This window comes from Eretmochelys imbricata, chromosome 23, assembly GCF_965152235.1.
Source record: "Eretmochelys imbricata isolate rEreImb1 chromosome 23, rEreImb1.hap1, whole genome shotgun sequence".
Taxonomy (NCBI): Eukaryota; Metazoa; Chordata; order Testudines; family Cheloniidae; genus Eretmochelys; species Eretmochelys imbricata.
In genome coordinates this window covers 4,715,908-4,742,108 of record NC_135594.1, presented here as the reverse complement: position 1 = coordinate 4,742,108, position 26,201 = coordinate 4,715,908, and the positions used below count along the sequence as shown (strand labels likewise).

The following is a 26,201-nucleotide window of genomic DNA, read 5'->3' as shown; positions in this document are numbered from 1 at the left end:
ATTAGGTATATTATGGTAGCACCTAGGAGCCCAGTCATGGACCAAGCCCCCATTATGCTAGATGCTGTGCATTTTTATTGCTATTAGGTGTATTATGGCAGCACTTAGGAACCCCAGTTATGGCCCAGGACCCATTCTGCTGGAAGGCACTGGATATTTTTTATTGCTATTAGATGTATTACGGTAGCACCTAGACATTGCAGTCATCATGGCCCAGGGCCCCATTGTGCTAGGTGCTGTACATTTTATTTCTATTAGGTGTATTATAGTAGCACCTATGTGCTGCATCATGGAGCAGGACCCCCCCCGTGCTGGGCTTTGGACAGACACATAATGTAACGAAAAGCCTACTCCCAAGCCACCCTGAGGCTCTTGAAGCAGAAGCTGTGATTTTTAGGGAATCACCAACTCCTGCAGCTGGGGGCTGAAAAACAAAAAAACAACCCCCCCCCACCAAATACCATGGTTCAAATCAGGCGAGTTGCGGAGTTGATGACCTGTCCTGGTGTATGATTAATTTTCTATGTACGAGGTTTGGTCCGTCTGTCTGTTTCACTGGACCACCAGCCCGATCAGAGACCATCAGAACTCACGGTGTGATGGTAAAGCTGCAGGCTCTGAGTATCTGGGGCTGGCGTCCCGTGCCCAAGATTCAGAAATTTCCACTTCCCACTTCAAAGTGGGGTCAAAGGCGGGGAGAGGTGTGTTGGTGGCTTGGTGCCCCCGGAGGGGTCCAGAGAGCTTGTTGGAACACGGGCAGCGAGAACTGAGCCCTGCCTCTTTCATGCCGAGTAGAATATCCTGCTCAATTATTCAGCAGTGCTGGCTTGAAAAGGAAGGAGTCTTTTTGTGAAGGTGGCGGGGGGAGGGAGGAAGTGAGGTGCCTTTTAAAGAGAAGTCTCAGCTCAGGAGAGAGCGTGTTGGGCATGCACATGTGCTTGGGCTTTTCTAGTTTCCTAGAGATTGGGGCTGGGGTGAAACCAACAAAGCAAACCAACTTTAAAGCCCAAACCCCAAATTCTATGTCAGGGGAGGGCAAGCTCAAGAAGGGAAGCTGAGAGCCTCCCCTTAGGGAAAATCTGTCTCAGTCTTGGTATCTTTTTATTTTCAAAAGCTATGCTCTTCTAGCTCCACCACCAGATATGGGCTGGATGCAGGACCACCTGTGGAGGAGGGAGGCTCTCTGGCATGGGTTGTGTAGGTCAGACTTTGGGTTTGTCTAGATGAAGAGTTGGTGCCCGGCAAGCTGGGGCATGACTCTACAGCTAACTAGCCTGCTGCACGCTCCGTCTGGGTGGACCCCGCTACGGCACACTCAAATTTCTGTAGTGTGCAATGCCGTACTCCTGTGTCAAAGCAGAATAGATCAAAGCGCACCAGACAACTTTTTGTGCGCAGCGGAGTCACATCCAAGTTTGACACGCGCTAACTCCTCGTCTTGACAAGCCCCAAGAGCTGGTTGCATTCTTTTAGTGAAAACCCCAGATTTGGGGCACCAAAACATTTTGTCAATGCGTGTTGGTTTCGCTGAATGTGGCGTGTTGAAAAGTATTCCGAAACAGGGCAAATGTTTTGGGTTTTCGGTTCAAAATGACTTTTTGTTTGGAAATTTCCTTCCCATTTTTTTTTTTTTTTTAAACTGAGTGTTTTGTTTCGGGTTGAAGAGAATGTTTCTTTCAGTCAGAAATGATTTTTTTGGAATGGCCAAGGAACTGAAAAATTCACGATGAGCCCAGCACCGTCTGGCTGGGTGACCGGCCTGGGGCCGCCTTCTAAGCATCCCTTCTGGCGAGGGGAATCTCCTTGTGATCTGTGTTATGGTAGTACCCAGAGGGCACTGCTCCCTGCCCCTGGCTATGTGGACGGAGTAAGGTTTAGTATCATTTTGGTAGTGAGCGAAACATAGCTCTTTGCCTTCCCTTGGTTGAGTTGCTCCACTGATTTGGTTTTACAGCCCAGTCTTTCCTGCCTGTGACCTCTGCTTCCCCTCCTCACTGCAGTAGCATTTAGAGGGGGAAACCGAGGCATGGAACGGTGGTGCTGTGATTTCACTGTTTTGTGTTTTGCCCAAGGTCACACTAAGTTAGCAGAAGAGTTGGGGATAGAACCCATGATGTCTTGAGTCCCAGCCACCCCTGTGCTAACCACTAGACACTGCTCCTCTCCCAGAGCTGGGATAGAACCCAGGAGTCCTGACCCCAGTCTGCACTGCTTATATTATTAGGCATCACTCCCTTCCAAGATCCAGGAACCTGACTCTGAGCCCCCCGTCTCCAACCACTAGACACCACTCCCTTCTGAGAACTGGGAATAGAACCCAGGAGTCCTAGCTTGCAAATCCCCTGCTTTAACCACCCCTCCGCTCCCAGAGCTGGTTAGAGAACCCAGAAGTCCGAACACCCCTTCGCCTGCTCTAACTGGGGTCTGAGACTGGGGCAGTGACTGGTCAGACGAGGACAGGACCAGCCCCAGCTCAGACCTGGCAGTGGCTCCCTTCTGCCCCTCTTCCCCTGCCACAGCACAGAACTTCACCAAGGAATTAATTCTAATCTCAGCGATTAAACCTCTCGTTAGCCAGAGGGCCTGACATTCAGATCCTTGCACAGCCAAGGGCAGAGATCGCTGTTGGAACTCGGCCTCGTTAGCTTGATCTCCCCACCCAACCCTGTCCCCTCGTTGGTCCAGTTTCTCTGGGCGCTGTACATCCAGCTGACAGAATTAACCCTAGGGCTGCTGGCTGTGATGCACAAGGCGGGCTCGGAGCTGGGGTGACACTAGCCCTTTCCTTGGCCACTGTAGAGCAGGGACCAAAGCCAGACTGGGCCATGGAGACTGAGCGCCTTCCCTTGGCAGGGGGAGGTGTCGGGGGAAGGTGGCCCTGTCTTAACTTCCCATGGGGCAGCCCAGAGTGCAGGGGGCTGCTGTGGGGGGCGGGGACGGTGTCCAGCCCACACTGCCAGAGGAACGGTCACGGATTTACAGGCTCTGTGCTGTACCCCACCTTCAAACAGCCACTGGGGGGAAGCCCCAAGGACCCACACAAGGGCAGGCCACGTGCTCTCGGTGACTCTGAGCTTTCGGGCTCCAATGCGCCCTTTTCTCACAGGGACCCGACTCCATCTTAGTTCAGCCTCCTATGGTGACTTCACCATCCCAGGACCCCCCTCAGAATTCCCAGCTAGGGGGAGCTGCCCGCTTTCCAGCCCCATGACATAAAAGGGGCCAGAGCCCAGCGCTGAATCCGGGCCCAGGATCGGAGGATGTACGTTCCAAGCCCTTACCTTCCAGCGGGGTAGGGCGGGGAGCCAGCAGTGCTGTCGGGCAAGTCCCCACAGCAGGGAAGGGGAAGCTGGGTATATTTATCCCCTCAAAGACCTGAATCCAGCGGGCAGACTGGATTGCAAGTGCAGGGGGGCATGCTCCCCAAACCTCCCCACTCTCCCCCTCCCCCCGCAATGGCTTGTGCTGAAGGCTGCTCCCCTCTGACGCCCAGGGCCTGATTCTCCTGCTTCACCAGCGCCAAGCGGTCGTGCAAGGCGACTGCACCGATCCGCTCCTCCCTTTGTGTTTCGGCAGTGTGAGGCCCTGACCCCAGGCCTCATGCATTTCACGCTAACTTTGCACGCCGGTGCAAGGGATCGCACTAGGGGCTTGGGCGGCAGTGAAGGATCATGCCCTAATGGTGGCTAGAAATCGAGGCCATGGCTAAATCGGTGGGGTGGCAACTGGGCTAAAGCAGTGACACCCTCCTGCTCGGGAGGAGAGAGGGCTGCAGGGTCTGGCATAGGTGCTGCCCAGAATTAAAGGGCTGGCACTTGGCAACACGGGGCCCTGGGGCTGGAACCTGGCGGGTGAACGTCAGCCAGGATGTTCTGATGCAAACAGCTGCTGGCTGAACTCCTCCTACCTGGGGTCCGCTACCTCCAGAAACCACCAGCCCGGAGGCCATGGGCTGGGTGAGCCATGGAATGGGAATGCCCCCATCAGACCCGGAAGCGTGGGGGGGGAGCTCGCCCTCTTGCTATGCTGGTTGTGCCCAGTCTTCCGGGCCACCCACTGCTCCCTCCTGCTGGCGTCTCTACTCTGGTGCTCAATAGGAGGGGTACTTGCCAGCGCTCCGTGATCCAGTGACAGACAAGCCCCCCAGGGCCTGGCAGGCACCAGGCTGTTTGGGGCAACCCACGGGCCGTGTTCCTGTGTCAGGGCAGGAACTGGCCTCTCGCTCACCTGCCGTCCCGCCCTCCACCTTGGAACTGGCAATGAACACCTGTGGGAAAATCGCCCGGGGCAGGTTAGAGGGGAGTGTTGGTTGGTGACTAGAGGCCTGGGAGTCAGGACTCCTGGGTTCTCCTCCCAGCTGTGGGAGGGGAGTATGACTGAGTGGTGAGAGCAGTGTGGGCTGGGAAGGGACAGGAAAGGAAGTGGGTGAAGAGAATGAGGCAGCGGGGGTTTGGGAAGGAAGGATGGGCTAGTATTTAAGGTGCTGGGCCAGCACTGGGGTTCAGTTCTTGTCTCTGCTACAGACTCCCTCTGTGACCTTTGGGCCCGTCACGTCACCAAGATTTTCTCAGGTGCCCAGTGCCTACCATCAGGGCCAGACTATCAACAGGGCTCTGCACTCAGTATGCCAAGTGCTTCCAAACATCTGTCCCGTGAGCGCTCTCTGCCTCAGTTTCCCCCTTGGTATGACAGGGCTTATGCCCCTACCGTTGCTTCCGGGGGGCTGTGATGAAGGGCTCGTTAATGACTGGGCAGTGTGCAGATATTAGAGGGGCAGGGAGCATATACAGGCATCTGGATAGAGAAAGAGGGGCTACCCTCCCAAGCGAGAGGCAGTGTGGGCTAGTGGTGAGGGGCCTGGCCTAGCCTAAAAGCCACCAGACCTGGGTTCTGTTCCCAGCTGTGCCAACTGGGCAAGTCACTTCCCCTCATTGTGCCTCAGTTGTCTGCCCCTTTGTCTTTTGTGCCTTTTAGACTATAATGTACACTCTTTGGGGCAGAGACTGTCTGTCTATGAAGTTTGGGCCTCTAGGTGCTACCGTAATACACATAATAAGGGAGGACCTGCTGGCTGATGTGATCACATGGAGGCATTCCTGCCAGGCTGATGTCTTGCAGCATCTCCTGGGGCTGGGGCAGGTTATTTCTCCATTCAGGAGACGCTTAGTTCCTTAATGCTGTCAGAGTCTCCAAGGCCAAAGGGACCACTGTAATAATCTGTCTGACTGGCAAAGCAGGGAGCTCTCTCCTGGCAGGAGGCTGCCACAGAAGGGCTTGTTATTATGAAGCAGCTTCTAAAGATGCGTTGCAAACATTCTCTCATTCTCGCAGCCCCTGTTGCCCTAGGGGAAACTGAGGCACAAAGCCGTGACTTGGCAAAGGTCACAGAGCAAGTCAGGGACAGAGCTGCACACAGAACTTGGGAATCCTGACTCCCAGCCACCCACTGGACCACACTCTCTCTGAGAGCCAGAGGACTGAACCCAGGAATCCTGTCTCCCATCTCCATCCCAGGGATAGAACCCAGGAGTCCTGACTCCCAGTCCTCTCTCCTGTCCTTAGATCCCTTATGCTCCCAGAACCACAGAATAAGTCCTAAGGAGTTCTGACTGCACTCCCCGGCTCTAACCTCTCGACCCCACTTCCCTCCCAGAGCCATAGGACAAAACCCAGCATGAACTCCCAGCTCCATCCTAGCACCAGGAATAGAACCCAGGAGTCCTGACTCCCAGTCTCCTTGCTCTAACCACCATCCTCCCAGAGCTACAGCATAGAACCCAGGAGTCCGGATACCCTGAGATCAGTGACCCAGAGACCCTGCTCTAACCACTACCTGGCACTCTCCTCTGCAACTTAAAGTTTCTGCTGAACGGAAATGGATGCTACAAACGTAGTATAAGACCTTGGCTCCCCTTTCCTCCCTCTGAACCTGTCCTAACAGACCAAGGAGCCATTGAATCTGAGACGAACAGCAGGGGTTGTTATTAGGTGCTTTGTTACTTTAAGAGTTGGCAACTTTCAAAGTATTAGAAAAAGAAGAAGGTATTTTTCATATATATATGTCTCCCCCTCCTTCCCCCCCTCCCAGCCTAGCAGCTTTCTAATTCCTACATTAAATGCTTTTAATTATAGGAGCATTCGGTCTGACCTGCGGGGTTATTTCAAGAGAGGCGAAATGAAGGAATTAAAGAAAATGACAGAGAAAATTGCGGCAATTAGTGGAGTTTGCATTGTTCGGCGTGTCTGTCAAGGGAGCTCTGTGTTTGTTAGTTACAAGTAAATTCATACAGATAACAGAGGGAGCGATTATAAATGCCATCTTAGCTGCTGCATGGTGCTGCAGCTATTTTATTATTATTATATATTTTTTTGTTTAATTCTTTGTAAAATAATATTTCTCTTCCAAAGTAGGGTCCTGGGAAGAAAAGACTTACTCTCTCTGCCCCCATCCCCTTCTCTCCTCCAGCCCTGCAGGGCATCTGTTAAGTGCTGGTCCTAGAGGTTAATTCCATGTCTGCTTCGAAACGGGAGCATTTTGCATGCGTGTAAATGACTGCGCAGTTAATAGAGGAGATCAGCTGCTTCCTGAGGTGGTCTGGGCTAGTGGTTAGCGCTCTGGGTTCCTGGGTTCCATCCCCATGTCTGCCACTGTCTTAGGGTGGGCGTTTCGGTAGGAGAAAGTTGTGCTGCTTAAACGGTTACGGGTTTAGTCCTCCTTAGGACTGAACCCTTTGGGGTGGCTGTATCAGAGTGGCTATTCCTGTTCGGGTGGAGAATAGCTAGAGCAGGATACGGCCATGTCTACACTACACTGCAACGTAGCTGGGTTGGCCAGGGGATCTGATGAGAAGAGATTTCTGAGCATCATAGCTGGGCTGGCAGAAGCCCCTAGTATGCTGACAAAGCTGAGCTTTTACTGGTATAGAGCAGGGGGGCTGGGAGTCTGGACTCCTGGGTTCTATTCCCAGCTCTGGGAGGGGAGTGGTGTTTAGTGGATAGAGCGGCAGGAGGGGCTGGAAGTCGGAACTCTTGGGTTCTTGTCATGGCTCTGGGAGGGGAGTGGGGTCTAGTACAGCTTGTCTAACTCTAGGGGGATGGAATAAGTTTTACCAGTAAAAGCTCAGTGTTGCTGGTGTAAACTGCATTCACACTAGGAGTCCTTTGCGGCTATAGTTTGACTGGGATGCTACACCAGTACAGCCTCCCAACAGGAGTTTTGGGGCAAGCAATTTAATTAGTTTTAAGGGAGCTGGACAAATTTCTGAGTGGGACGGTATGGTGGGGCTCTTGTGATTGTAGGGGGCAGGGCTCACTTCTACTTTATCTCTTATGTTCCTAAAGTGCATGCTTCAGGGCTCCAGCTGGCCACATGCAGGGGTCAGGAAGGGTTTTCCCCCCTTGCAATGCATTCTGGGAAACTTTCTTTTTATTGCCTTCCACTGAAGCTTTGGAGATGGGATACTGGACGGGGTGGGCCAGGGCTCTGAGGTGGCACCAAGCGTTCTCTCTCTCTCGAGTGCTTGGCTGGCTGGTTCTTGCTCATTTGCTCCGGGTTGAACTGATCACCATGTGTGGGTCGGGAAGGAATCCACCCGCCAGGTCAGATTGGCAGGGACCCTGAGGGGTTTTGCGCCTTCCTCTGCAGTATGGGGTGCAGGTCTCTTCCCCCGATTACCTGGGTAGATCTCAGTTAACCATTTCCATGCCATGGCAGGGGGCCCTCGGTCCCTCCTGTTCTCTGCCTGTAACATGCAACAGTCTCGTCTCCTGTGGGCTGTGGTGGATTTTCGGTTGTTGGGGTTAGCATGTGGCTGCTGGGAGGGGTTGGCGGCCTGCGATGTACCGGTGGTCACACACACTAGGAGAGCTTTTGGTCTCTTCTGGCCTTGAACTCTATGAACAGAAGCCAGGTTTTCTGAATCCCAGTTTAGTGCACTGCAAATTTTATGGAACCCTCCACACGCCTCGCCCCTTTAGGGCTAACAAGGTGTGGGGAGAAGAGCCTTTCAGCCTGCCTCCAGCCATGCCCATTTGGGCCTTGAGATCCATGGGGCTGATTTTCCTGGGCCCCGGTCCTTTTTAAACTCACTGTCAGTCCCTTGCTGACTGCCCATGGCCGGTGTCTGCGCATGGTGAGACTTGGCTCTGGACAAGTGTCAGTTGCAAACTCCCGCGGCTAGATATTAGGCACCTTATTTCGACTGTCAGCTCCTTGGGGCAGGGCCTGGCTTTTTGTTCTGTGTCTGTACAGCGCCTAGCGCATTAGGGGCCTGGTACAGGACTGGGGCTCCTCGGTGCTACCGTAATACTTCTAATAGCAATAAAAATGTACAACACCTGGCCCAATTGGGTCCTCCTCCATAACTGGGGATGCTACTATAATACATCTAATAGCAATGAAAATGTACAGCACCTGGCGCAATGGGGTACTGGTCAGTAACAGGTTCCCAGGCACTACTGTAATACTCCTAATATCATAAAAATGTACAGCTGCTAGCACAATAAGGTCCTGGTCATTGACAGGTTCCTAGGTTCTACCGTAACACACCTAATAACAATAGAAATGTACAGCCCTGAGCACGTAGGGTACTGGTCCATGAAGGCCAGCATAATGGAGTCCTGGGGCTCCTAGGTGGTACCATAATACACCTAATAGCAAAAAATATTTACCGTGGCTGGCACAATGAGGTCCAGGCCTAGGGTGACCAGATGTCCTGATTTTATAGGGACAGTCCTGATTTTGGGGGCTTTTTCTTATATAGGCATGTATTGCCCCCTGCCCCCGTCCCGATGTTTTACCCTTGCTGTCTGGTCACCCTGTCCAAGCCCATGATGGGCTCCTAGGCACTACCGCAATACATATAATAAACCGTCACACTATTTAATCTGGACTGCTGGGTACCCTGCAGAACTGGTTTTGCAATGGCATAGCGAGGCAGTGTGGAGGAGCAGATAGAGCGCTGATGTGGGAGAGTTAGGTACTATTCCCAGCTCTGTCAGGGGCTGCTGGGTGACCTTGGGCTAGTTATTTCCTCGCTCTGTGTCTCACATTTCCCTGCTGTAAAATGAGGAGAACAATACAGACGACAGCTGGGTGACGTTTTTCAGGTGAAAGGTTCATGGCCCAAAAATGCCGATTCAGCGCCCCCAAAATGTTCTGTGACTTTGTTCTGATTTCGATAAATTGTTGATTTAGGAAAAACAAAAAAACTCCAAAAGACTCAAACGGGTTCATTTCACTGTGATTTTTTTTCCCCCCAGTTTGCAAAAACTTCATATTTCAAAGTTTCCTTTGATTTGATTTGATTTTTTAAACTAAAAAATAGTCAAATCAAAACAAGACAGTTTGATTTTGTCAGAACCAAATCTCTGATTTGACCCCAAAGAGGAGGGGTATTTTTTCAACTTTTCCATTTGCCAAACGTGTCTAGAAGTTTTGGTTTTGGTCCAACCCAAAACCATTTTTTTTAGACTTTTCGGAATTGCCAATGAATCAAAAAATCTGTTATTCACCCAGCTCTGATATTGACCACCTTTGTAAAGTGCTTTCAGATCAAGCATCCACGTAGGAGAGGAAAGTGTTACTATTAAGTGATCATTTTGCATTTGTCTGGCACCTGTGGAGGATCTCAAAGCAATTTACAAACCGGAACTACCTTCCTGATCCCCGTAGGAAGTAGGGGAATTATTATTACATATGGGGAAACTGAGGCACAAGGCAGGGGAGTGACTTGCTTCAGCGTCTCACAGCTGTTCCCTTGTGTTTTATAAAGCAGCACTGTCGTTCTGTGCTTAATTCTTTGAGGAGAGGAAAGATCCTCGTATTAGCGAGAGTTTTACGGTAACAGAGGACAATGGGGAAATGAAAGTGTATGGGAAAGGGGTTTGGGGGTGAGGGTGGAGGTGATGCTTCCAGGTTTGGACAAAGGGGGCAGACAATGAGGCAGAAGGATACATGAAAGTTGGAGCAGCAGAGGAGAAGGTTCTTGCACCCACACCACATGGCTTATGGGACAGAGCCGGGGAGGGCAGGGAATAGAGCAGGCTGAAAAAAGAAAGCCAATTCCCCTTGAAATGTCAAAACTCTTTTCTTTTCAGACAGTTCAGAACAGACTCAATTTTGATTAGTTTTTAAAAATTTAGTGATTTCCGCCCCCTATAAATGCACAGATTTTTAAGACCAGAAAAGGACCACTGTGACCATTATCTAGTCTGACCTCCTGAATAACCCGGGCCAGAGACTCCTGCCCAGCTACTCCTGAGTTTGATTTCAGCCAATTTAGAAAGAGAAAGAAGGAAAGAGAGTGTGCGTGCTCCAGAGAGAAAGAGAGTGGAGGGGTGAGGGGAGATGGAGGAAAGGAAAAAAGAAAAGAAAGAAAATATATAAACAGGAAAGTGAACACACATCCAATTTTACTCTTAATGTTTTGGTTCCAGTTTCATTGAAAAAAATTGGGTTTTTTTTCCACGAAAAGGTCCAGTCCATCAGCGGGGCATAACGGGGTCAAGAGACATGTTTATCCCATGTGGGGAGACAGCTGAGAAAGGTGGTGAAGCAGGGAGCTGATCAGAAAATGGAATTTGCCTCCTGTGGGGAAATCTGACACTGGGAAACTCATTTTCGTCCTGAATTGGAACGAAGCGTTGAAATTTTGAGAATGGCACGTGGATTGAAAATTCCCAAAGAATTCATTCTTGGAAGCCTGCGAACGTTTCCTTTTCACAACCTCGAAGCGTTATTTTATAAATGTAAGGATAAGCTCTATAAAATATGATATTAAATATCATGTATCAATATAACAAAATGAAGATTTCCACGGGCCATAGAAGTCGAAACCAAATGAATCAAAGCAAGAAAGTTGAACTGATTTATTTTAACGTTTTTTTCCCAGCAAAAATTTCATCAAAATCGACCCTTTTCGGATTCAACAAAACTGCGTTTTCTGACGGAAAACAGTTCTGGCAAAAAAAATTTTCGGCCAGCTCTTGGGGCAAACCCATGGGGAACCACTGCCTTCAACCTGGAGGCGGCCACCTTCCCTGCACCCGCAGCCGCCTCGCTCCGTGTTGCCTTGAACAGTTCTGTTCCTGCCCCCCGCCCCCTTCCAGCTCCTCCGTGGACCCCAGGAGCCAGGGATCTTTGCCTTCAGCTGCTGTGAGCCAGGGCTCTGTGTAGCAATGAGAAAAGCCTGAAAGAAAGGTTAAGCTCAGGTCCTGTGAACCTTTCAGGCTTTTGGGGGAGCTGTGAATGCAGAGCTGATAAGTATTCCACTGCCATCCGCCTGGAATGTTCAAAGGACAATGGCAAATTCTCTCCCTCTCCCCAGTCAGTGAGGTCTCTCTGGCTTGTGTGATGTGCAAATCCTCCTTCACCAAACCGTGTGTGTGTGGGGGTGTGTGTGTGTGTGTGTGTGTGTGTGTGTGGGTGGTTTAAGATGCAGGATGAGACCCTGGCTCTCTAAGATCCCCCCGCCCCCCAAACCTCTAGGAAACAGACACTGCCTTATACATTTCACTGGACTTCAGGGAAACTTGTTCCCTGATCCCTGGTAGATACAATCCCTCCCTTCTTGCCCACCCCTTTATAAATCAGAATAACTCCATTGGAGTCAAGGGAGCTGATTCCCTTCGCCCTGATCCAGGTGTAAATCAGGAGTAACCGTGTTGGGGCTGACCCCGTAACACGGGTGAGAGTCGTTAGGCAACGACTTTGCTGCAGAGTTAACTCGCGTTATCTACAGAGTTGAGCCTAGCTCAGGTGAGAGCAGCCACCTGGCCAAAAAAACACAGCACAGAGGGGTCGTGTTAGCAGCTGGTGCGCTGGGCTAAGTGGAGATGTCACTTCTGACCCCCCCATGCCCTCCCCCGGCAGGGCAGCCAGCTTTAAAAACAGCACTGCCCTTGAGTGACCAGTGTCTTGTGTGTGGATGGCACTTGAGTTATAACTCGCATTAACTCTGCCTGGGGGAGATTGACGTTCACGGCGTGGACAATGCTTATTTCAGGCTATGTGCTCAGAGCCGTTACCCCGGCTGGGGAAGAACCCTCCCGCCCCCTTCGTTCATCTCATTTCTCCTTGCTTGAAGGGCTACAGCTTCCACGCTCCCAAATGTTTTGGGCCTCCAGGTGGGCGGCGGAGGCGGAACATAAGTAACTCACCGTGACCCTGCCTTGGTTTCAGCAAGTTGCCTGGCCCCGAAGTGAGAACAGCTGAGACTCTGGGGGGCCCAGGAGACCCTGATTCTCCCCCCTGTCTCCAGCTGCAGCAGGGATGTCAGGCCGGAGGGTGGCTCAGGGGCTGTACTGCTGTCTACTTCCTCCCTGTCTTCATCCCAGCTCCTTGCCCTCCTCAGCTCATTGATCAGTCCCGCACCAGAGATTCCTGCTGTGCCCCCCCCCCCATCCCCATCACAGTCTAGTCTCAGTCTGCATCCCCCCACCCCATCCTGCTCTACGCCCCCATGGCAGATCAGATCTAATGCAGCACTATCAGCCACTGGGGTATCGCTCAAAGCCAAGGATGGTTTGGAAAATTCCCACCGGGTGGCAGGTGGGGTCTAGTGGTTAGAGCATGGGGGGGGCTGAGAATCAGGACTCCTGGGTTCTATCCCCAGCTCTGGGAGGGAAGTGGTGTCGGGTGGTTAGAGCAGGGGGCCTGGGAGGCAGGACTCCTGGGTTCTATCCCTGGCTCTGGGAGGGGAGCGGGACCTAATGGTTGGAAGGGTGCTGGGAGTCAGCTCCTCGGGTTTATTCCCAACACTGGGAGGGAGGCATGGGGCTTAATGGTTAAAGCAGGGAATTGGGAGCCAGAGCTCCTGGGTTCTGTTCCAGCTTCTTCCCTTGATTCACTCGGTGCCTTAAGCAACTTCTGTACCGTGGTTTCCTCCATCCTTCACATGGGGGTTTACCTGCCAGCCCCCCGGCATGCATGCAAATCAGTCACGTTTACAAAATGCTTTGAGCTCTTCTGATTGCAGCTGCTAAAGACAGGCAAAGTTCTGTCACTGACTCACGAAGTCCCTGCGCTCCTGGGGAGTAAGGGACGTATTCTCTACCATACCCATTTTACTGGGAAACTGAGGCACAGGGTGGGGTGGGGAGAGTGACTCAGCCAAGAGGAGGGAGCTGGAGGCTACTGGTTCCATCAGGCATGGAACTGGTGTGGCCCAGTCCCTCACGATCACACCCATAATGCCAGAGTACCCCCTGCAGCCTGCACCCACGGGCTAGGGGGAGAAGGCACCATATAGCAGGGGGCTGGCTCTGACCGCTTGCATTCCTCTCTGCAGGTCCCGGCAGGAGGAACATGGCAGCTCTGCTGACCAAGCTCTTTGAACAGCATCTGGGAGGACACATTTTGCAGGTGAGTCCCGGCTTCCCTGGTTAAAGGGGATGCAGAGCCCAAACTGGGGAGAGAGATGAATTGAGCATTGCCTGGCTAATGGGGAATGCGGCGGGGGGGGATGGGACAATGGTGTGTGTCTATTAGAAAGGGGGGCAAACCCCATGGCGGTTGGGGTGGTGCATAGTTGGGGTGGGGGGTCTAGGAGCTCAGGAAAACTCCCTGTCTTGCCAGAAGGGGTTAAAGCATCGGGGGGAGAACAGGGCCCCACTTCTGTTAAAAGCAGAGTGCGCATCCCATCCCATTCTCTCCCCTCCCAGTTCCCTCTCCTCCTTGGCTGGCGAGAGACCCGATCCCCATATGGGCCGTGGGGGGCAGAGAATAGCCACAGCTCAGTGTGCTCCAGCCATGCCCCCGATCCGCCCCCTGTGGGCTCTGGGGGGGCAGAGAACAGCCACAGCACAGTGCACCCTGGCCACACCCCCGATCCGCCCCCATGGGCACTGGATGTAACACAGAACCTGGTCCAGTTGCTCCCAGTTTCCCCAGGCTATGGGCCTGAACCGATGCCCACTGAAGCCAATGGGACGCTTTCCATTCACTGGTTTGGGCCAGCCTGGCTTCTCTGTCTCCCCTGCCCACCCCAGGCCTAGGGAAGCGTGGCCTGTTTTGGCAGTAAGCTCTACAGATCACCCAGAGGAGGCAGGGGGGAGGTGGCGGGTTCACAGTCTCTGCTCCCGGTGCTGCCCTGCGCCTGCCCAGCCCCTTCCCTTGCAGCTCGGAGCCCTGACATTTCAGGGCAAGCGTGGCCGAGCTCGATGGATCAGGCTAATTATCGCTGGAGAGCTCTCATGACAGCGGCCTCCTGGCTGCTGCCTAATTGTCAGAAGTGGCATAAGGTAATATTTTAACCAGCCCTCTCCCCTTCCCCTCCGCCACCCACCCAGATCAGTGACGGACACAGGGCAGAGGGGTGCCTGGAGCCCTGGCAAAGCAATTTTCCTGGGGTGGCTCTGTTGGGTCCTGATTCCCCGTCGCTTTGCTCCCCGGGGGGGCCCCATTCTGCGTGGCCTGCTTTGTGTCGTGAATCATAGAATATCGGGTTTGGAAGGGACCTCAGGCAGTCATCTAGTCCAACCCCCTGCTCAAAGCAGGACCAATCCCCAATTTTTGCCCCAGATCCCTAAATGACCCCCTCAAGGATTGAACTCACAACCCTGGGTTTAGCAGGCCAATGCTCAAACCACTGAGCTATCCCTCCCCCCGGCATTCCCATCGGGTGGCCTTTAGCTCTCTCCGTGCACCAATGTGGAATCAAGCCCAGCCTGCGCTGTGGCCCCCTCCAAATCCAAAGGGAATGGCCCATGCCTTTAACGTGTCAGCCCCCATCGCCCCTTGCCCGGTGTCGGCTTTGAACTCCCAAGGTGTGCAGGATCAGGCTGGCCCAGTACTTGGGTTGGTGACAAGTCAGACAACCCCAAGGTACTGCGACCGGGGAGATGGTGCTTTTCCGTCAGAGGCAGGGCTGACACTAATGGGGCCATAGGGGGTGCTGTACTGCAGGGAGTGGGTTGGGGGGGGCTCTGTAGGAGTCTTGCTCTCCCATTCTCAGTTCGCACCGCCCCACTAGGGGGCGCTGTGCTGCAGGGAGTGGGGTAGGAGGCGCTCTTCCCCTCTGAGTTAGCGATGACGCCATGCGGTGCAAGGGGGTGCTGTGCTGCTGAAGATGCCCAGGAGATGCAAAACTGAAGGCCTGGCTGCTTGTAGTGTTGTCAGAGATCCCCGTGGCACTTTCCATGGGATTTGGAATATTGATCCAGTCCCGGGTAATGGCACTTTTCCTCCTTAAATACTCCCGCAGTTTCAAACAGAAGCAGGATACTTTCTCCCCTAAAACTGCTGCATCATTTTACTGGGCAGCTGTCCAACAATAGCTATATTCCACCCCAGAAGCGGCTGCCTTTCAGTGCTGGGTGAGCAATCCCTGTATAAACAGCCCCTGAGCCCCACCCCAGAGGTGGCTGCATTTCAGCACTGCATGAGCAATCCCTGTATAAACAGCCCCTGAATCCCATCCCAGAGGCAGCTGCATCTTGGCACTGGGTAAGCAATCCCTCTTGCGGTGCTCCACCTCAGAGGTGGCTGCATCTCAGTGCTGGGTGAGCAATCACTGTATAAACAGCTGCATGCCCTATGCCAGAGGTGGCTGCATTTTGACACTGGGTGAGCAATCCCTCTTGCGGTGCCCCACCCCAGAGGTGGCTGCATCTCAGCGCTGGGTGAGCAATCCCTGGCTGTCTGCACCTTTCGTCCCATCGGCAGGATCCCATTCTAAGTGTCTGTTGCATGACATGGCCATGGGGGCTAGAGAGTGGGAGCAGTTTTAATTTGGTTTTATGTGCTCAAATGAGAGCTGTGCCCGAATCAAACTGGGGGGGATCTACAAACCAACCTAAATGGTCCTGTACAAATCACCCGAGGCAAGGAGTTTGGGAGAGTTCACAGTCGGATACAAATATTAGAGATGCCGTCACAGCCATCCATGGGCCTAGCAGTTAGGGCATTTTGCTGCCACCTTTGGGCACTGGGGATTCTCCCCCTGCCCAGGCCAGCAGGAATTATATTGCCCCTGAGGCGAAGGTGAGCTTCTTGAGTACTTACATTAGGCAGCAGATTGCTCTGAATGTCTGGAGGAGCTGGGAGGTCACCACTAACACATACAAGTGCATAAAGAGGAGATGCAACTTAGTCTGGAGAACAGGACACCAGACTGCGAGCCCGCAGACCTGCGTGCTGATCCTGGTCCATGGCTATGCTCTTTCCTGTCCCTGTGTGTACGGCAAGATCTTGTGGGTCTGTGCAGCACCCAGCATGTTGCTGCCACCCTCGCCCCCTGTTTTAGTTGCAGTGACGCCAGGTGAGTCCCCGGAGAGGCCTGGCAACGCAGGGGCGCTGTCCTGCTGGGGCAAGGGATTCCCAAGCCCCCAAAGATGGAAAAGGCAGGAACGGTGAAGTAGAATTTCTGAGGCAGCCACCATCAAACTTTCCCTGGGTGCAGGCAGGAGGCGTCACGCAGCAAACCCGCCTCGGACCCCAGAATAACGCGGAATGTTGCCGTTACGGTAGCACGAGCAGTGACTCTGAAAAAGGGTTTTTCTGAGGGGCGGGGGCAGCTGAACATGAGCACCCAATGCAGGTCTGGGGCCAAAAGGGCTCATGCAGAAGCAGGGAAATCTCAAGCAGGAGCAGAGAGGTGCTTTTCCCTCCGTATTTGGCACTGGTGCGACCGCTGCTGGGATCCTGTGTCCAGCTCTGGGGCCCACAATTCAAGAAGGGCACTGATAGATTGGAGAGGGTGCAGAGAAGAGCCATGAGAATGATTAAAGGATTAGAAAAGATCCCTTATAGTGAGAGACTCAAGGAGCTCGAGCTATTTCGCTTAACAAAGAGAAGGTTAAGGGGGGACTTGATCCCAGTCTATCAGTACCTACGTGGGGAACAAATATTGAATAATGGGCTCATCAGCCTAGCAGAGGCAGGTCTAACATGATCAGTGGCTGGACGCTGAAGCTAGGCAAATTCAGACTGGAAATAAGGCATGCATTTTTAATGGTGAGAGTCATTAACCACTGGAACAACCTACACAGGGTCGTGGTGGACTCTCCATCGCTGACGATTCATAAATCAGGATGGGATGTTTTTCTAACAGAGCTGCTCTGGAATGATTTCGGGGCAGTTCTCTGGCCCGGGCTATACAGGCAGCTAGTCTAGACGATCACAGTGGTCCCATCTGCCCTTGGAATCAATGAGCTCACAGTCCAAATAAACAAAGAGAGGATCATTACCTCCAGTTTACTGAGAGGGAAACTGAGGCCCAGAGTGATTAAGCGATGTACCCAAGGTCAGCCAGAGCCAGGGTAGAAACCCAGTGTCTCGAGTCCTAATCTCTTAAGCACAAGATCTTCTGAGAACCTTACTCTCGAGATCTGCCATCCCTGAAATATCCAAGCACCCTGATCGCTCACCCCTCAAAGCACCGTCTCACGTCCAGCACTACGTCTCCTCGCAGACCTTGCCCTGTTACACATGATCTGAAGGGAAAAAAACCTGCTTAGTTAAGGTTAAGCTTGGAAGGATTTGACTTTTATCAGTAAATGTCGGGAACCGTTCATTTCACAGCACGCGTGTGTGCAGGCAAACAAACCAAAGCAAGGAAACGTCATTTCCGTCAATGACAACTGGAATGTACAGATAGGCGGCGTAAGGAAAATACTGCTTGAGAACTCATGAGAGCTGGAGTTAAGGGTATTAACTTTGTCTATTTTGACACGTGACGTGGACAGTTTGTGTTTTAACCGTTCTAAAGCTTTAACTTTTGAATCTCAGCCTCTACTGTCATTCAATAATTATTGTCTGACCCCCCCACCCCCGTTGTCTGTCGCCCCCACACAATTTCCTGGGACTGTGAAAGTTTAAAAGGATAAAAATCTTGAAAGAGAGGCTTCAAACCCCTAATTTTGCACAACCGTGAGCCTTTAAATCGATAAATATCCAAAAACATGCTTCAAAATAAACATCGCTATGACCCATCAAAATTACAGAAAAAGAAAAATCCAATTCTGCCAAGCCTAGTTACGGGGCTGATGCTGTTTTTCAAATTTCAGAAGAGCCACAACTAAGTATTGCCTGTTACAGAGAAGGAAGCAGCTATGCACATAAGTAGGGCCCTGCCAAATTCATGGCCATGAAAAACGCGTGTCAGACTGTGAAATTTGGTCTCCTCCCGTGAAATCTGTAGAGTATAGGGTAAAGATCAGATTTCACTGGGGAGACCAGTGTTTCTCAAATTGGGGGTCCTGACCCAGGGAGTTGCAGGGGCGGTCACAAGCTTATTTTAGGGGGGTCACGGTATGGCCACCCTTACTTCTGCGCTGCCGTCAGAGCTGGGCAACTGGAGCGCGGTGGCTGCTGGCCGGGAGCCCAGTTCTGAAGGCAGCGCCCCGCAAACAGCAGCACAGAAGTAAGGGTGGCCATACCGTGACCCCCCTAAAATAACCTTGTGACTCCCCCCACCCCCCCACAACTCCCTTTTGGGTCAGGATCCCTACAATTACAACATCGTGAAATTTCAGATTTAAATAGCTGAAATCATGAAATTTACTATTTTTTTTAAATCCTATGACTGTGAAATTGACCCCGACGGATGGTGGATTTGGTCGGGCCCTACATATAAGAGACTGGGGCCCTGGGATGCTGTGGGATGCCTTAGATTCTGATCTTGTAGGCAGGCTCATTTGCATTTTGTGGCTGCAGAATTGTGTGCTGCAGTCTAAGCTTCCATTTAATTAAAAATAAATAAATCCATCTCTCTAGATAATGAAGAAAACTCCATGGTCCTGAGCTTACCACAGTTGGGTGAAAAATTTCACCCGAAACTTTTTTCCAGCAAAAAATGCAGTCTAGGTGACCCTAGCACCAAAATTTTGCGCATTTGGGTTGTTTCAGCAAATTGTTTTGACTGCAAAACTTAAAAAAAAAAAAAAAAAAAACGTAAAAAGAAATCAGAAAAAATGGAAATGCTTCGTTTCGATATGTAAAAAAAACCAAAATGGTTTGATTTTTTTTGCTTTGAAATGACTTTTTATTCAAAATTGCCTTCCAAGCCGCCTGAAAACGTTTAAGAGTGGTCAAAGTCGATAGATACGATAGGTAGAGGGGGAAGGAAAAGAAAACAGAGACCTGGCATTTCAGGACCCAGGCCGGGGTGGGAGGAAATTAAAATGGAGCTAATCCTGAAAAGACCACGACAGGCAGCATGGAAATCTGGGCCGAACTTCAGATCAGGCAGGGTGTCCCTTCCTCGCCCCAGCTATGTGCAGTCTGCCTTGGGTATTGTTCTCTCTGGCAAAGGATTATAAGCTGAAACTGGAGATGCCCTGAGCTCCTTGCCTACCTGCTTTCTAAAGCAGCTGATCCATCTCCACAAACAGGGGCAGGAAAGTTTTACAGCCAGTTACTTTTATTGAAAAGTTTCATTTGACCCCAAAACCATTCCCCTCCTCCCACCCCCCTGACTTTTCTAGTTGCTGAAGGTTTTTGAAAATTTAGTTTTCAGTCCCATCCAGAATGATTCCCCCCCCCGCAACCTCCCAGTTTTCAGACTTGCCCGTGAACCAAAATATCCATTCTTTGCCAAGCTCCAGGATGGGCCATACGGCTGGCATGCCACAGCCAGCTGCTCGAGACATCCCTGAGCGGGTGGGGCCCTTTAAGGAATCTGATCCTGCACATCCCAATTCTTAGCATCCAAAGGCCATTGTGGGGCATTTCACGGGGGGCGGAGGGTGGCACTAAAATGGAGCTGATCCTGAAAATGGTGCAAAAGGCAGCAATGAAATTTGGGGCCGAGCTTTGAAATTGGAGAGGGCGTCCCTTCCTGGCCACGGGTTTGATCAGCTCGCTCCAGATCCCATCTTCCTGGTGAAAGAGGAAATCCCTCCATCGATGTGGATCATTCCCATCCCTAGTCCGTATCCCGCTGTGTGTCACTGCTGTGCAGCAGTTAAACAGCGGCTGGGTTCCACCCCAGAGGTGGCTGCATTTCGGCACTGACTGATCGATCCCTGTATACACTGCAGCTGTGCCTCACCCTAGAGGTAGCTGCATTGCAGTGCTGGCCTGACAAAACCCTAGCAACCCACCCTGTTAGCCGCCAATCCGATGCAGGCGAAATGAAAGGCACCGCCGGCATTTATCCACAGCCTGCAGAGGCTCCTAGTCTTTGCTACCTGAGCCGCTCCTCTCCAGCAATTACTGCCCATCACCCAGGCGATGCCATTGAGCCTCTGGATTTGATCTCCAGCTGTCACGAGGAGAGCGGTTGCGGCTCGACAGCCTCTGACCCCGGGGCTGACTCTGAGAAGGAGGCTGCCATCTCTGCTCTGCAGGTGCCTTATTGATTTGGACAGGCCCTCGCAGGTTCTTAGCATGCAGATTTCCCAGGAAGAAACGAGCGTGATCGTCCGATCTCTGAAGGAAACCCGCCCGCACTCCCGCTGGGATTTATCCCCCCAGTCCCGCTTCCTTCCCATTTAAAGCCAGCGCCTGGGGACTTAGCCACGTTGACATGAGCGTGTTTGCATGGAAGGGCCGATCCTCCCTCACCCTGCGCGTCGCGCAGCCCCCGTGAACCTCACCCCCATTCTGAGCTGGTAACATTTAGCCTGGGCGCAAATGACTGCGTGAGGCGTAGCTCAGTGGAGAATCAGGCCTCGACTGATCATGCATCGGGGCACGGGTGGCTTTGTCTTGCCTAGGACAAGCAGCTGAGTTTAGATTGGGCTGCTGTGCTCTGTGCTTTCTCAGCCTGATCTAAGTGCAGCCAGGTTTCCTCGCCAAGACGAAGCCTTAAAGGCTCAATCCGTGCACAACCCTCTGGCCGCATCTGTGCTCATCTAACCCACCGGCTCCAATTCCATCTCTCTTCCATCCCTAGTCAGGATCCCGCTGCCAACTGCAGAGGGCCTGAGTCTGTTGCAGACCCCAGTGAGGTGTTCCTGATTCTAGCTCAAGTTGTAGCAGCTTCTGCTTTAGTTCAGGGACCCAGGGGGGTCCCTGGTTCGATTGCCGGGGTGTCGGCTGCCCCATTCGGACCCACCGAGCGAGCTAAAGAGAACAGGAACTGCAGTGGAGAGTCAATACACCATGGGTCTGCATCTTTCAAAAGCCCCCCCCCCCCCCCAAACCATCCTTGAGAACGACGGAGAATTTCTCCCCTGAGCTCCGGAGCAATCGGATGGGGTGGGGGATGGGAACCTTTCCTGCCGGAGGATGCTCTGCCCTGGGTCCCAGGCCTGCAGTTTGCTCGCATTCCCGCTCAGGCCAATGGACACTCAAAGCCCATTTGGACTGAGAATTTAAGAGCAAAATGAAGAACACCCCCACCACCTATCAGGTTAATTCGGACTCAGGCGGGTTCCTTAGCTCCCCACCAACGGCTTCCAATGAGGGCCCCAGGCAGCAGAAAGGAAGGGATAAAAAAGAGCAAGGATGCTCCATTCCTGGTGTAAGATCCATCAAGTCAGGGGCGCCCCAAGGGCCGCTCTGACCCTGCTGTCGCAAGGGTTAGACTCGTTCCTGCTAACGGAAATGGTGGAAAAGAGATTAACAATAAGACAGCCCTAGCTGTTCTCATGCGTGGATCGCAAAGTATTCTGATCTCCATTTTATGATGGGGAAACTGGGGCACAGAGAGGGGAAGTGACTTTCCAGCAGGCTAGCGGCTGAGCCAGGACTAGATCCTAGATCACCCGAGCCTCAGCCTGTCACGTTTTGGGGGCCAACCCAGACCAGCGAGAAGTTTGTGTCACTGCCCGTCCAGTCGCCCCGAGTGCCTTGGGACGTTCAGCTGCTCTAGCTCCCAGCTTGACTGCAACCATGGGCTGAGGGTTGGGCAGCCCGGGCTCCCGCAGCCTGCTTGTCACCCCCCAGCCACAGCCTGGGCTCCACCAGCCTTGGTGACCTCCCCTGTCCTGACTTCCCAACCCCAAACCCAGCACGGGGTTGATTCAAAATAAAAGGTTGATTTTAGAATAAATCAGATAATAAATTAGAATAAACAGCCAAGTTTCTGTAATGGAAAAGAGAGAGGTTTTAAGTGAGTTCAGGTGTAAGGGATACCGTCGGAAACGGGCACAAAAGCAAATAAAAGTGACTTGAAAGGGCTTTGTTGGTAGATGCAACAAATCCTGCGTCTTGGCAGGGGGTTAGACTAGCTCAGTGGTTCTCAACGAGGGGCCCACGTACTACTGGGGTCTTCCAGGGGGTACATCAACTCCGAGAGATTTGCCTTGTTTTACAAACAGGCTACATAAAAAGCACCAGCAAAGTCAGTACAAGCTAAAATTCCATGCAGACGCTGACTCGTTTACACCGCTCCGTAGACTATCCACTGAAATGTAAGGACAATATTAATATTCCAATCGATTTATTTCATAATTAGATGGAAAAAATGAGAAAGTCGGCCATTTGTCAGTAACAGTGTGGCTGGGACACTTTTGCCTTTTGAGGTCTGATTTTGTCAACAAGTCGTTTTTAAGGGAGGTGAAGCTTGGGGATACGCAAGACAAATCAGACTCCTGAAAGGGGGGCAGTAGGCTGGAAAGGTTGAGAGCCACTGGACTAGATGACCCTTATAGTCCCTTCTAACCCTATGGGTCTGGGGTGGTTCAAGGTAAGATTCTTACCACACCTCCTACAGCAAGGTGACTCCTCTGCTCCCAACCCCCTGCCTAGGGTCTCCACCAAGTCCTACCTAGGGGTTCTTTGCCCCTCTCTTTTATAGTCCAGAGACTTCTCCCAGACCAGGGTCCCAGCCGTGGGGAAAAGTGCCATGGCTCTCATGGGGAAGGTTCCAGGCTCTTTTTTCCCCCGCTGATGCTTTCTGCAATGCAAAGTTATCTGTCCCTGCAGCCTCCGATATGCCCATGCATGGCCCCTGATCTGTGATGGCATCTGGATGGAGGTGTGGGCCTTTCCTCGTTCCCCACTCCCCAGGCTTGTCCGGGCCAAACATATTTTAGCCGAATATTTCCTTCACATTTGTATAGGGCTTTGGGTGTTTCCCATACATACCCCGTGCAGGAATATTAATGGTAAGTGTGTCCCTGGTTTTCCAGGGATACCTTACACAACCCCAGTAGATACAGATCATGACATACGTGAGCAGGGGTACTCTGAATTTGGTCGGCCCAGCTGACCTCACTGCCTGATTCCAGTGCGCCCACTGGCATTGGGAAGCAGTTAGGGTTACGCTTCAGGGTGTGGGGAAAGTTTATCCCACATCTGTCCCTGGCAGGCTTCTTACACCTTCCTCTGCAGCATCTGGTTCCAGGTGCTGTCCAAGACGGGATACCGGGCTTGATGGGTCTCGACTCTGATCCAAACCGGGCGAGTCCCGTGTTTCTGGCACAGAGATGGAGCCGGTTCCTTCCCCGTGGAACCCTCCAGCCTGTGAATCTCCCCCTCGAAAATCATCCTGTTTGAAGTAGAAATAATCACAGCACCTTTCGGCAGCCACAGGGGTGTTTGGCAGATGACGCATAGGATGGACATAGGGTCATGGATCCAGTCCTCCCTTGTCAGATCATCTTTGGTTGTTTGGCCCCCGCTGCTCCTGTTGGGAGGCTGTTCCAGACTCTCCTTTCTCTGACGGTTAGAAACTTTCTCCTAATCTCCAGCCGCAACTGATTCCTGGTCATTTCTTCTTGGGCCAACGTTGTCTGTTAGCTTCACTAGCTCATCTCCCTCCCTGGGGTTTCCACCCGCCCCCAGCGTGTGTCTAGCGAGTGCTCAGCTGTTCTCGCAGCCAGCGTCTAGCCCTGCCCCCCTGGTCTCCTCCCTTGAGATCGGTTCTCTAGCATGCTGCTCATGGCCCTAGCGGGGCTCTGGCCCATGCCTGTGGCAATTCCTCTTTTGGGACCATCTTTCCTGCCATATTGCTCAGCTTCAGTTCCTCTCTGGGTTGGCAAAGGAAGGGATGGCTCAAGGGGAAGCTGTCTCATTAACTCGTGCAGCCCTTCACCGGGGCAAAGGTATGAAGTTATTTTTCCTCAGCACATCAGTGGCAAAGCTGAGAATAGAACCCAGGAGTCCTGACTCCCACCCAACCACCCTGCCAACCATTAGGCCCTAGTCCCCTCCCAGAGCTGGGAATAGAACCCCAGAATCCTGACACCCCCCACCACTCCCCTCCCTGAGCTGGGAATAGAACCCCGGAGTCCTGACCCATCCCTGTCCCAGAGCTGGGAATAGAACCCCAGAGTCCTGCACACCTCCCCCTCCCAGAGGTGTGAATAGAACCCAGGAGTCCTGACCCCCCCTGCTCCCCTCCCCAAGCTGGGAATAGAACCAGGAGTCCTGACTCCTGCTCACCCCCGAAGCCCCACTCCTCTCCCAGAGCTGGGAATAGAACCCAGGAGTCCTGACTCCCAGCCTCCCCCCAATAGCCACATGGAGCAGACAGAGCAAAAGCCGCTTCTGTTGCTCAGCTCAGCCCCTGGTGTCCGCGTCCCCCCCCGAATCAGGGAGGTCCGCCAGGGGCTCGGGACAGGTGTTATGCACCCAGCGCCGAGGTGAGCAGCCGCGTTATTGAGTTACCGGCTTGTGAGCCGGTGCCGCGCCAAGGGGCAGGGTTGTAATGTGATTGCGCGGCTCGGCCAGGCCCCCGCAAACTGCATTTGCTCCCCAGCAGCCCCCGCCACGTCCTGGGCACCTGCTGCCTTCCTGGTACCCAGCGCTCACCCTGGGACTAATGCAGCTTCATTCCAAGTAATTGCATTAAGGGCTGGGGGGGGCGAGGGGGCTGTAAGGAAAGGGGTGGGTTTAGCTTGGCAGCTGCTTTGCAGGGAATCAGGTGGACTTGTCTGAGGCTGGGGGGGGGAAGGGGGGTGCTGGGGGGGGACCCCAGATCTCAGGGTGACCTGCAGTGGAATAGCCTGGTGCTGCCTGGTTCATCGGTTGTAATAATTCCTCCCTCTGCCCCCACCCCCACCCCCTTTAATTTAACCCCGTGGTTCCCAATCTGCTCCTAAGGGTTGTCCCGTCCAGTGTTACAACGGGGAAATCGTTCCGGGATCCTCCCCACCAGGATATTCAGGAGCCCCTTGTGTCTCCCCATTCAGAAAGGGAGGGGATGGGTGTGACCCCTGGAAACCTGCTTGTGACCTCCACCCGACCCACACTGTGGGGTGCACGACCCCAGGTGGGGAGTCTCTGATTTAAGCCATTAACTTTCAAAGGGCATTCAGTAAGAATTCATTATAATGCCCTATACAGTAGTTATATAGGAGCTATACTTCCTCCATGAAATAGATCCCAGCTCATGGAGGAGGGAAGTGGTGTCTAGTGGTTAGAGCAGGAGGGGCCAGGAGTCAGGACGCTTGGGTTCTATCCCCAGAGCTGGGCGGAAATATAATTTATAACTCTTATATAGTGTTTTTTAATCAGTGGATCTCAAAGCTTTACAAAGCAGGGCAGTAGCCCCATTTACAGTTGGGGAAACTGAGGCACAGAGCTGGGAAAAGACAAGCCCTCCCACTGGGCCAGTGGCAGCACCAGGAATAGTATCCAGCTCCCCCCATCTCAGCCCAGTGCTGTAGCCATCAGCCCATAGCGCTCCCAGGGTATTTGTAACGGGGGAGCATGCCACTGTGAGGAATAAAGAGATCCCTGCCCAGATGTTTAGGATGAGCAATGTGGGGTCAAACTGGGAGGGGAGTGAGTCATTCTCACAAGCCACACCCACAAAGCAAGCCCCGCCCACTCAAGAGAACAAATTCAGGTGCCATTTACAGTAGATTGTCCTGGTGAGGGAGGAGAAGGAGTTAAATGTGAAAGTTACTATCCCCTCCCAGCACTGAAAAGGTTTTAAACACAATGGAATAGAATCCACAATCTGTTCTGGGATGGCCCAGAGAGGGTTCTGTGCCCAGCTCTGGGAGGGGCATGGGTTAGAGCAGCGGCACGGGCAGTCAGGACGCCTGGGTTCCCTTCCTAGCTCTGCAATAGCGCATCTGGCTTTGAGCAGCAATTAAAGAGTTAACATTGAGACGTGATGTGCCATTGCTAGGTTTCAGAGTTAACATGCCAGGGAGTTACAGGAGGTCAGTTTGCCTTTCTCTCAGAGCCCGTTGGCGGCAGACGTGGCACCCTCGGTTCATGATGCTCAAGGTTTTCTCTGCGTAAGACCTAGAGACTTAACAAGTCTTTTAAATGGAAGCTGAGATTCCACAGCCCCCCAAAACAGCCTCGCCTCTGTGAGGTGGCCCAATTAGACCAACCAACCAAACTGAGAACCCTG

General features: G+C 52.6%; 1 protein-coding gene across 1 annotated transcript in view; it reads left to right on the top strand.

Moving 5' to 3' along the window:
- NPAS1 (neuronal PAS domain protein 1) overlaps positions 1 to 26,201 on the top strand; it is a 73,306-nt gene that overhangs the window by 13,331 nt on the left and 33,774 nt on the right. The window contains exon 3 of the mRNA XM_077840294.1: positions 13,290 to 13,363. Coding sequence (XP_077696420.1) covers positions 13,290 to 13,363 — 74 coding nt within the window. The remainder of the gene's footprint in view (positions 1 to 13,289; positions 13,364 to 26,201) is intronic.